At 46.1% G+C, this 12093-nt stretch overlaps 1 protein-coding gene across 1 annotated transcript in view; it reads right to left on the reverse strand.

The window, feature by feature from the left end:
- Positions 1-12093, reverse strand: part of LOC119382492 (AF4/FMR2 family member 4-like) — a 178224-nt gene that overhangs the window by 8772 nt on the left and 157359 nt on the right. Inside the window, 7 exon segments of the mRNA XM_037650203.2 lie at positions 130-330; positions 910-1136; positions 5363-5744; positions 7886-8139; positions 8141-9041; positions 9428-9618; positions 10505-10670. Coding sequence (XP_037506131.1) covers positions 130-330; positions 910-1136; positions 5363-5744; positions 7886-8139; positions 8141-9041; positions 9428-9618; positions 10505-10670 — 2322 coding nt within the window.

Below are 12093 nucleotides of genomic sequence, written 5' to 3' on the forward strand. Positions count from 1 at the left end.
ATCTCCGACAAAAAGCAAAATAGTAGTGCTTCCTTGCAAAGACCAAGTTATGAAACCGTAGTTAAGAAACAGGAGCATCTGCACCTATTTCTATGTAAGAACCCCAGCCTGGTTTGCACTGCAACTTACTTGATGAGATTGAGTGTTTCCTTGTACATGCGGTACACATTGTCAAGGTCAGCCCGGCCGTGCTCCATAGCATTGCCCGTCAGGATGAAGTAGAGCACCGCTTCTAAATACTTGACCGCCTGTGCTGTCCGGTGCACTTCCCGATCAGCCTCGTGTTTCAGTCGCTTCGCCTCGCACAGAAAGTAGTCTGAGCTGCTAGTTCTGCAATAAAAGAGGGAGAACACTCTTTAGAGAATTTGCCTTTTCCAGATTCACTAACAGCCAACACGGAGAATAATATGGACGAGTCCCTGCAAAATGATGCACAAACTGTGTCATCTTGTGAATCCACAAGTACAGCAATCGGCAAAGAACGACTACTTGAATAGCACAATCAGCTGCTGAGTCCACTGTCAATGTCAAAAGAAATGACTGCTGCAGGTCAATTGCAAGTTAGGCATGTCATGGCTAGCATCGTAGAGAACTTTTTGTTGGGTGAGTTGGCGTAAGTTCATATTTACTTTAAGGTGCAAGAGAACGCAATCACGATAAAGGTGCTCTATCCATGTCCTTTCTCGTGATTCTGTTTGCTTGCCCCTTAACGCAAATATGAGCTAGCATCACGCTAACACCCTGGGCACTAGAGCATCTTTTTAATCAGTCATGTGGCTGCCATGGTTGAGAATTGAAACCAGGATACCGTGCTCAGCAGCAGCATGCCATAGCCCCTGTGGCCAATCAATGTGGTGCAACAAAAACAAACTGGTGGACCAAGCCTTGGCATCAGCACAGTGCACTCACTTTGCCTCCCACTCCTGGTGCGAGTTGTAGGATAGCAGCTGGGAGGGGTTGCCCTGCTGGCTATGCCTGTCGGCGGGCTCCTCCTTCTTCACCGTCAGGAGGCCTCCAGTCCCGACTGGCAAGGTCGACGACGACATCCCCCCACTGCCCATGCGGCTGCCGGGCGTTTCGTGCCCATGCACTTCACTCTGGTCTGAGCTCGACAGAAGCCCCTCCCACGAATTCACCTGCAGTTCAAGCACAGGTTGAAGTCCACCCTACACTAAGGCCAACACACACAACATGAATGAGCACATGACGTCAAAGAAGTCAAGCTTTAAGAATAGCGAAAACCTAGGAACTTGATTATACAGTTATACCTGGATATAACGAACCTCTATTTAACGAATTCCTGGATTTAATGAACTTTTTCCATTCCCCAACTCCTATCCCCATAGAAGCCCACGTATTTTTTACCTCCATGTAACGAAAGCATTGTGGCAAATGACCTGGGTGTAATGAATTTTTCATGCTCATCATTCATTATTTTGAGCAGTAGATCTGCTGAAAATTCGGATAAATAATGCGTAACTTTTGCAATTGCTAAAAAAAGGCAAGCGGCGAGTGCGAAAGGAACGCATGTGAGCACAGTGAGCCAGAGCAGTCAATCCGGTGTGCCGCAATGATGATGATGATGAAAGCCACTAGCTCCCCTAAAATCTGTGACAGATCCAAGTTTTTTCCCCCTTTTTTTTTGCTAACGCATCGTGACACCAGGTGTCGCTGTTGTGCGTACCTGATTATGTTTGCTTTTTTAGGCTTGTGCGTGTTTTGTTGTCGATGCATCGTGTGTGAGTAGACGCATACTTGCCAAGTTTGGAGAAACGGAATCCGGGAGATCTACTCAACGAAGGGGGGGGGGGGTACTGCGATAGCAATTATATGGACACTGTCAGCGGGATTTTGTGGTCACCGCTGATCTGTACAGAGTCCAAACCGATAACATCGCTTACGCATCGTCTGTTTCACGTGCGAGTAAATGCGTGCTAGCGCTAGGGACGAACGTGGTTGAAGCAGAGATGAAACGACCCGGCTGTCACCGTCGCGCGAAGGGCACATGCGATAACATCGCTACGCGTGTGAGGCCTGTTGTCGCTTGCTTACCAGTTATTTCGTCGGGCAAGGGACCATAAGGGGCGCCCCGTTGAGACGGGGACGGTCGCGAGCGCTGGCGAACACGCTATCTCGACAGACATCGGTAACAGCTACCCTTTTAAGTGCTGGGCTCTCCACTTAAAGCAGTAGAGACACAAAATTTTGAAGGCGAGATAACTTGTGGGATAGATTTTTGTGTACACAAACGCATCATCTACGAAATATTAACGGTTGATATAACCTATAACACATTTAGGATCAATTTTTAAATTGCGTGCAGCGCATCTGTACGTGAAACGTCCCACCTCGCGTCACCGTGACGCACGGGGCGCGCAATGCACTGGACGCGCGGGGCAAAACTGGATTTCCGGGAGATTTTCCCATGACCCGTACAATCGGGAGAAACGTCACAAAATCCGGGAGACTTGGCAGGTATGGTAGACGCGACGTGAGCCTTAACGCGAGTATCAATGTCAGCAGTGTGTATTGCGCGTTTCTCACAGTGATTGTTTACTTTGAAAATGAGTTCGACGAGAAAGCGTGAAGTTTTGTCTTTCGAGGTAAAGCTGTCGATCGTTAATGCGGTTGCCGCTGGCGAGAAGAAGGATGTCGCTGCGCGATTCAACATTCCTGCCAGCACTCTGTCGACTATCTTTAGTATGAAAGGCAGCATCCGCAGTGCAGTAGAGTCGGGCACAAAGCTCGAAGAAAAAAAGGATGAAGTTGTCAATGTATGCCTATTTGGACAAAGCCGTGCTTACATGGCCTTATGTGCCCATAAGTGGTGTCATCCTACAACAAAAAGCGAAGGATTTTGCTTGCATCCTGGGCCACGACGATTTCAAAGCTAGCAACGGCTGGCTGCAAGGATTTAAGAGCCGAAAACAGAGTTGTTGGGTAGATCATTAGCGGTGAGTCGGCCTCTGCCGACAGCGATGCTTGTGCATCGTGGGTGGCCAAGGAGCTGCCTGGCGTTTTGAACTGCTACAAGGCAGCTGACATTAATAACCATTAATAACGCTGATGAAACGGCTCTGTTTTATCAGATACTGCCTAATCGCACTGGCGCTTAAAGGAGCAGACTGCCACGAAGGCAAGCAAAGCAAACTCCGCGTGACGGTTTTGCTTTGCGCCAACAGCGATGGCAGTGACAAATGGGTACCATTGGCTATCGGGAAAAACACCTTCAAGGGAACAAAGCGTCCGGTAAAGTACTATGTGGCCATCAAAGGCGCGGATGTCACGGGCGATCTTTTCCGATTGGTTGAAAGAATTCAACGAAGACATCAAGTGACAATGCCACTAAATCTGTTTGCTCCTGGACATTTGCTCTGCACACCACGTTGACAGCCTTCATCTCTCAAACATAGAGTTCATATATTTTCCTCCCAATTGCACATCCCTGACACAGCCACTGGACAAGGGAATAATCAACAGCTTCAAGTACAGCTACTGCCGTCATGCGATAGAAAAGATTCTTCTGGACATCCATTTTGAACGGCAAACGAAGATCATCATCTATCAACCGTCGAGATGATTGCCGCGTTGTGGCAAGAAGTTGCAGCTCAGACGGTTTCAAGTTGCTTCGCCAAGGCCCAAATAAAGGTCGCTGAAGCTGGCATCTGCTGACAATGAAGAGGAGCCTGCGAATACAGCAGATGTAACCGAATCGTAGGATGTGCTACGTGCGAACGGGGGAGTGCCCAACGACGTCGAACTTGGCATATTTTTGTTTGCCAACAATGGCGCCGTATGTACTGAAGAAATGTCAGATGCAGCGCTTGTTGAAATGATGCAAGATCGCGATCACGACGAGAAGTGCATCAGAAAAAGATCCACTGTTTGCCACGCCTACCACGAAGGAAGCGATGGACGCGTTGGACGTCTTGCGTCATGCTACTGGCACGCAGGATGATGAAGCTGCATTTCATGAATTAACTTCCTTGGAACGCCGCTTGATGTCGTCATATATATGAAGAAAACACAGGCCAAAATCACGCAGTTTTTTTTCTTCTGAATAAATGTGTGAGGTGAGGTCTTCTGAAGTGATGTCCGTCTCGTTTTGGTTTTGTTTGCAGATACTTGCAGATTTTCACGTGAAACTGCATGTAACGAAAACCTGTATATAACGAGATATTGCCGACATTCGTCAATTTTGTTACATCCAGGTTCAACTGTAGTCGCGTAACATGCACATGGGTGTACATACGTATTTTGTTTTGCACTGTGAAACCCTAAAAAACTGGCACATGTTATAATAAAGTAAATCCGCCAAATGAAGCAGCAGTGTGTCTCAAAGTTTTGTGCATTTTGTTTTATTTTATTATTTTATCTTATTTATTTATTACTACTGCCGGCCTGTATTTCAGGCCATAAGCACGAGTGGTTACAAGGTAGTTACATCGAACCTGAGTAAAAAAGTGACAAAGAAAAGGAGCATACAAACAGAGGAGTGTGCAGAAGAACGAACTGGAACTGAAGAAATAAACTGGCTCAAAATAATACAGCATCATTTCAGATAATGCAATATTTCAACCCACTGGACAATTCAGCCATTCTCACTGTTTCTGTCACATTTGAACTAATTACAATTCACTGCACTTTAATTTCTGCCATGCAAGCCATGCGCAATATGCGATGAAATAATTGTGCTGAATGGAAGTTCCAGTGTAAAGGGGCCTTCTATGTCGATGCCTGCCATAACCGATGATTGCTGAAGCTGTCACGAGAGTTACACCTCTGAAACTCAACCAATAATGATGATGGAATGCAAGTGGCGTGATAGTGATGATATCACACACAAAAAAACATGCTGCTTTTCTGCCATAAAACTTTGCATAATACTCGCAGTTTTTTTTTTTTTTTTTTTAACAAACAGACTGGAGAGTAGCCCCTCAGTGTAGCAATAATGGTTGTGTTAAGTTTGACTAAATATGGTAACTACAAGGAAAAGCCACATCTAGACCTTATATGACAATGGCTCAAAGTGTAACAGTGTCGAAAGCAGAGCTGGCCTAAATTTGCATTCTTGTTTTTACCCCTGCTACCTAACTCCACTTTATTTCATCCCATTTGCTAACATGGTTGACATGAAAATTGATTGTGTAGTACAATCTTCCATTGAACAGACTCATTCTAGTATTCTAAACTGTGCACAAATATATTTACCTGCACTTTCTCTATGTTTGAACACCCGGAAGCACCCAGTCAACAATTTAAACTTCAATTTGCATGGGATTTGCACAGACAAAACAAATGCATAGCAGGTTCAGGCATAGAAGGTTCAGCCATGCCAGTACAGTAAGTCGGGGGCCCTCACCTGACTAGAAGAGGCAACATCTGTGCTGCCTGCCATGGCACCGGGGTCTGAGCAAGGATCGTCGGGAGCAGTCCGAGACTTGCTCGACGATGATGCCCCATCCAAATGGGATCGGGTTCTCGAGCCAGATGACTCTTTCTTGTCCCGGTGGTGATTGTGATGCCTCTTGGACTTTTCACTAGAAGGCGTCGTTTCTCTCCGGGACGCACCTTTCTCGGAGCGACTCCGGCTGGATGAAGAAGGTCGCCCACGGTGTTGCCGAGAGCCACTCCGCTGACTTGAGTACGAACTCAAACTGCTGGGGCTGTCACATGAGCGTAGAGGCTCAGGCCATGCGTGCCTGCTCTCCGATTCATCATCTGGCCGAGGTAGTTCAGCTGTCCTGTGGTAACAGAGAGAAAAAGGCCGAACAAAATTAGCGCCTCAAGGAGAACAGTGTACACTGATTTTTCATCTGCACTGGCAAAGTCTACTTTACCAAGCCACTACTACTCCCTCAGAGAATGGGAGGATGCCCACCATCACCGCTAAGTTATAAGACACCAGCAGCAATAAAACACAAACTAAGGATTTACATCCAGAACCAACTGCCCCATGTCCATCTTGCCTAATGAAGCACAATGACAATAAGTTCAAAATATAGTGCTTTGGAACACACTGCAATCATATCTGCTTTAGTTTGTTACCATCATACACTACAAAACATTGAAGCTGCCTTCCTTACTGCATCACCGCAATTTCCGACATCACCAGTATTACAATAGTATGTCATGACTACATCATATTCAACCAATTTTTTTATATTGGCTTCTGGGTATTCAGAGCGTTGAAAATGAATACAGATAACAAATTACCTAGTACCATAAGTATTTACATCATCGACAGTGTTTCAGCTCAGAAGAGTACACCTTGTTACGCAAGGCACACACACAAAAAAAATTTGAGCTGATACACTGTCACATTGAGACTAATTTTCTGTGCCATGTGTATTCAACAAAAATTAATGCATACCACTGCAAGATCATACAGGATCCAATCCATGGTTACTTTAAAGTTAATTTTCAATGTAGTAATTAAAAGCAGCACTCCTGAGACACTCATTCGAGGAGAGAAAACGTCTATGTCCTTTTTTTTCATTTTAGACACTTTTCAGAGCCAGAAAATTAATGAAAAGTAGTTAAAACAACAGAATTTCAGGATTCAAAGGTAACAAGAACTTGTGAACAAATGCACTTATACATTTGGAATAATATCAACATTTTAAGGAATTAAGATTATCAATAATCAATAAGTTGCAATTTAGAACACAAAAGCATCTTCGCTAGGTTACTAACAACTTCAACTAGTGCATGAAATTGTGGCACCTCGTACATACTTCAAGGAAAAATGGTATGGCACTAAAAAGATGGGACAAAGTGAAGACACAAACCGACATGCACGGACGCCCATGTATTTCGGTTTATGCCTCACTTTGCCCCATCTTATCAGTGTCACGTCATTTTTCCTCAAGTAGTGGACCAACTAGCTCAGAAACATGCCCTGTTAAATTGTATTTACTCATCTCTCAAAAAATGCCTGTTTCGGTAATCGTTTTAAAAAGATGTATAATGCTGTTACCCAACAGCATCATGGACCAAAGAAATAGAGAAATGGAGTGAGAAAAGCCCCGTCTCAATGCAAAATTTTGAAAATCAATCAAATAAATCCAATCCATACTTGTAACAGTTCCAACACTTGCATCAACAGATGCCCTGCTACAGTTGAAACCCTTTACAAGAGGCACTGACGTAAGAGACATTTGGGTATAAGAGACGCCTGTGTGCCTACGTAGAAATTGAGCTTGGTCAGAAAATGAGAACATGGTACCCTGCTTATAAGAGAGTTCTCATATAAGGGACAAGAACTGCTCCTCGGTGCGTGTCTCTTATAAAGAGGTTCAACTGTATAGACAGCTGCTGAGCCACAATGGAACCGAAGTTACTCCTACTAGGTTTTTGTACACAATACATTCTGATGGCCCAGGCTCCCTGCATTTCTCGTCCCCTTGCAAATGTCATGTATTAATAGCAGCAGTAACTTGAAAAAACATTATGGCATGCAAACCATTACCAGTTCTCAACTTGTGTTGCACAAACTGAGTGAATTTGAAGAGCGATATAATATGAAAAGTAAAAGGGGTAAATACCTTTAAAAAGCAGCCACTACTTCACATACGGTGCTAGTTTGGTGTATCTTAAATGTTTCAGCTTTGTCTGTACAAATATAACTGTGTGCTTTCTGGGGGGAACAAACAACTGGTTGACACAGCACCAGAGATCATTTAACAATTTACCTCAATGTCAACAGTGCTCACTTGTTATCACTCACATTCACTCATTGCTGGGTACAATGAGGCTGAATAATTGCACTCCCGAAAATTAGAATATGTGTTGTCTGTCGAATATTCATAGACTGGTCCTTCTGAAGGCGATACTACAACCACACTAACTTTGCAGTAAGAGCCCTGGTGGGCAGTGCACTCACTCTCGCTTGACTCGTAGCGAGCCACTGGAGCTAGTTGACACTCGCCGCTTCTTTTCTTGCTCTCTGCTTCCCCTATCCTCGTCAGGAACGCTTTTTCTTTTCGAGCTTGACTTGCCCTTTACCGGGGAAGACACTGCACTGTTGGTCAGGCTATGTTTTGACCCATCGGGCTTCTGATTAAGTGTAGCCGGCCCAGTGTCCAACGGGTGCTCTTTTGGGAGGAGCGGAGACGGCTGCTGCCCGCCTAGTCGTCCATGGCAACCGAAGGAGGCGGCTCAAGGCAATGGAGACAACCATGCTGTTCGTCGAGGCAGGCGCACTCTCTCGGACTTCACTGCCACTGCGCTGCCCAATAGGAGACAACAGTGAAGGAGGTTCGGGAGGAGTCCGTGGCATGCCCATCCCTTCCCTCTTGGGTACAACCAGCTCATCCTTTTGCACATTGGAATCGGTGCGCGACGGCTTGGGGGGTCGGCCGCGTGACGTAGCAGCCACAGTGGAATTTCGTTGTTCAGCTCGGCTGTCCTCGCTGGATGACAGTCGCCCCGCGGCCGAAGGAGGTGGTGGCCCTTCATCCTCACTGGACGAGTCGGACAGCACCAGGCGTGGCTTGTGAATTTTGGAACGTTTTTCGTTGTAGCGGTCCGACTGACTCCGCTTCGAAGTCGCCCGACTGACTGCTGGAGTAATGCCAATGGGTGTATGTTCTCTGGCCATGACATCGCCTTCCGCTGGTTCAGTCTTAACAGGCAGGACAGGGGTAGCGGATGCCTTGTTCCTCAGAGGGGGGGCCAGGCTGGGACTAGTCTCTTTCTTTGCAGCCTTGGACGGCCATGACCGTTTCACTGGCTCTGGCTGTTGTTTGGCTACTGGGGGTTCGGGTTCCGACTTGGGCGGTGGTGGCTGCTGCTTGCCCAGCCTCATGGTTATCCTGCCATTCTGCATTTGGCAGGGACCCTCTTCGTCGGACACAACGGCCGTCACGCCCGTCGGGGGCTTCGCAGGTTGGTGGCCCTGAGGTGACGGACTACGTGGAACAGCTCGTGCGGTCAGGGGCGGCGGACTCCGGGATGGGCTTGAGTGCACCGGGGAAAGAAGAAAATTTGATGGCTTGGTGACAGGTGAGCGAATCAGGTCCAAGCCTTCAGGACTGGGACTGTAAAGCAAGACGATTTGGCAGTCAGATGCTGTGTTCCAATTTAACAAAAAGAACAGAACATTCTCTCTACTTGTGTGAAGTCAGAGCAACCTTTTAACATAGTATTACAGTATTACAATGACTAATCATACTTCTTTCTGACATCTGGCTCTGTACAGCTAGTACTTCCCCATTCTTCCCTAGCATAAGCAGAACCACACACCATTCTGAATGCTTGCTTTTGGAAGCATTAGAGGACTTTTTTATGTGCATCCACCCATAACCTTTATCTAGAGGACTAATGGATGCCGGTAGAAAAATGTGAGGAGATGCTAATGTCTGAGTATGCCGACAGAGAACTGCACTCTCTCTAGGAAAATACCCACTAGTGAAGAAGTGCATACCTTTTGAGCATGAGGCCAAGGTCAGCATCTCTGTTTGGGTACTGGGAGAGGATAGGCGTGAAGGAGTCCTCATCCACAAGGGAATCCTCTGCTCGCGACTGCCGACCCATGGGGGCCAGCCCGGCTCCCAAACCCACAGGAGAGCTACGCTTCTCAATAAGGTCAGCCAGCTTCCAACTCTGGGTGCTAGGCTGCATGAGAAAAGGAGAAACTTCATGGAAGACATACTCGGCACATGTCAATAACAGTATAATGCCATTCCAGTGGATCTTTCGCTATACCTTGGAAAGACCCAGCAAAAGCCTTAATTAAGAGGCTACCAATTGGCATACTTAGCGCACGGCAGATCTTTCTGTCGGCAGACAGGTTTAGAATAATATTTGTTGCCTTATGTGCACTAGACTCAAGCACCTATGCTTGACACTACAACAAGGTCAGTGCACGGGGAATGCAAACATAAAAACATCATTAAAAAATTATTTGGTGCATCGCCATAGACACGTCCAAGTCAATCATCTTGTCGTTTCAATACGGATGTGTCTCATTAGAACTAATGATGCAGAAATCACAGAATTACATCTGAAATGGGATGTGCTATGCACCTGTAACTAATGTTACAGGAAAGTTTAGAGGAAGTGAAAGCTCACTTCAGTAATTACAGGTGAACAAAGATAACGGAAGTATAGAAATTACAAAAATTAAAACTGAGGCAAGTCATGGATGTCTCCATGTTCAGCAACACCCTTGTATGTAAACCATATTATATAACATGTGTGACAGCCGTCCTATCAAAGCAGATGTTAACACAATGCTCATCCCTGTAGGCATTGCACCAATATGAGCTATTGTGATGACAGTAAGGTGGCAGTACTGGGCACTTGAAATGTACAGTATTATACATAACAGCTACATGGACATTGCTGTTAAGTGGGTATAGAGAGATGCATGGTAACGACCTCATGTGTGAAGATAAGCACACTACAGGAAAGGTATCGAGAAAATGGCTATTGTTATGTTAGCAAGAGTTGCCTTCTGTACTTTTTCAGACAGCCAGAACAAAAAGCAAAGGAAGCCTACCTCTCTGCTTGTTTCTGGAGCAGAGCCATCGCTGTCTGAGCTTTCAGAATCACTTCCCGAGCCTGATGCCGAGGAGGAGTCATCAGAGTCACTGGAACTTGACTCTGATGATGACATCTTCTCAACAAGCGATGGTGGCTGAAGGATGCTTTCATTTGGAGAAGACCTGCAATTGAAGCATGGAAACATTTTGAAGCATGGTACAACAAAATAACAATTTTTTTTATGACGGTAAGAGATCAGTGTAATGGCAATTTTAAAGCCACATCATCCTCGTGCACCTTTTTGTGGAAAAGCACAGAGGTGAAGTCACGATAACCTCTGATATAAGGAGGCATCAAAATATTATTGATCAAAAATACAAAAGTACTGTTTAAAAAGAAAAAATAAGAAGCAAGGTCGATATCATGTGTCAAAACTAAAAATGTTTTTTTTTTTTAATGTCATGAGACAATCACTGAAATAAACTGCTGAATAAAAATTTATTATGATTGATATAATGCCAGAGTTGCCTACTTACAATGGCTGAAAAAAATTGAGAACATTCTGACTGACAGGAGTTTACATCAAAGAGCTACATTATGGTGAAAATTGACAAGAGGCATTGCCAGGCATCTTGTCACGGCTGCTGCTGCATAGCACGTGACAGGCAGGCACGCGGGTGAGCGGATCACAGGGAATACGCAACGAGATGAAGAAAAAAGCTGGAACAGGGCGGAGTAGACTTCCTTAAAGAATTTTTCTCGCCCAACAGCGGCGCCGGGAACTCGCGCCCCCTGTCAGGGTGCGCTCGGTCGCGCAAACGTTTATAAATGTTCGCGAGTGTCTACGCGGCACAGCGATTTCACGCACGGGCCGCAGGAAACGGAAGAAGGAAAAACGCGCGCAGGGGTTACGAAGGCGTCACCCGTAGCGGCTGTGGACGTCTTGATCCACTGAAGACGGGCACTATCCGAACACGCCGCAGGGCCACTCGAACAGCCAGTGGCCCCAAGTGTGCGACGGGTTCGAACACGCACAGCTTGTCGCTGCTCGTAAACGCTCATTCCTCGCTTTTTTTTTTTTTTCTGTATTAGTGTGCCAGCGTCTGTGAGCTGTCGCTACGAGCAGGGACCGACAACGATGTTTCAGTGAGCAGTGTTTATATTCAATAGGAAACGCGTAAACGATTTTCCGTAAGGGTTTGGTAAAGTGCACACGCGCACACACTATTAGCCTCGCGACGCGGCCGGCCAAGGTCTTTACGTTTCGGGCTGATACCCGCAGGAGAGTCAATCTCCCCTGAGACGACGTGTTATGTGCTTCGTTTCCGCTTAGATTAGTGGAGTCGGAAGGCGCCCGCGCTGCAACACGGCGCAACCCGACGACGGCGTGACGTAGCGGCATCGAGTTAGCTCACCGCCGTGTGGACGAAGGACGCGAACATTAATGGAGTGAGAACAACTGAAAAACGAAGTAGATTCAGAAACCGGGTGGTGGCGGCTCGGAAAGGTTCTGCTTCTTTAAACGAGACAAAAAAAAAAAAGAATAAGCGCCGACCAGCGGAGCTTCTCTTAACCGACGGCACGATCTTTTCATCTTTTTTTTTT

This window comes from Rhipicephalus sanguineus, chromosome 2, assembly GCF_013339695.2.
Source record: "Rhipicephalus sanguineus isolate Rsan-2018 chromosome 2, BIME_Rsan_1.4, whole genome shotgun sequence".
Classification (NCBI taxonomy): domain Eukaryota; kingdom Metazoa; phylum Arthropoda; class Arachnida; order Ixodida; family Ixodidae; genus Rhipicephalus; species Rhipicephalus sanguineus.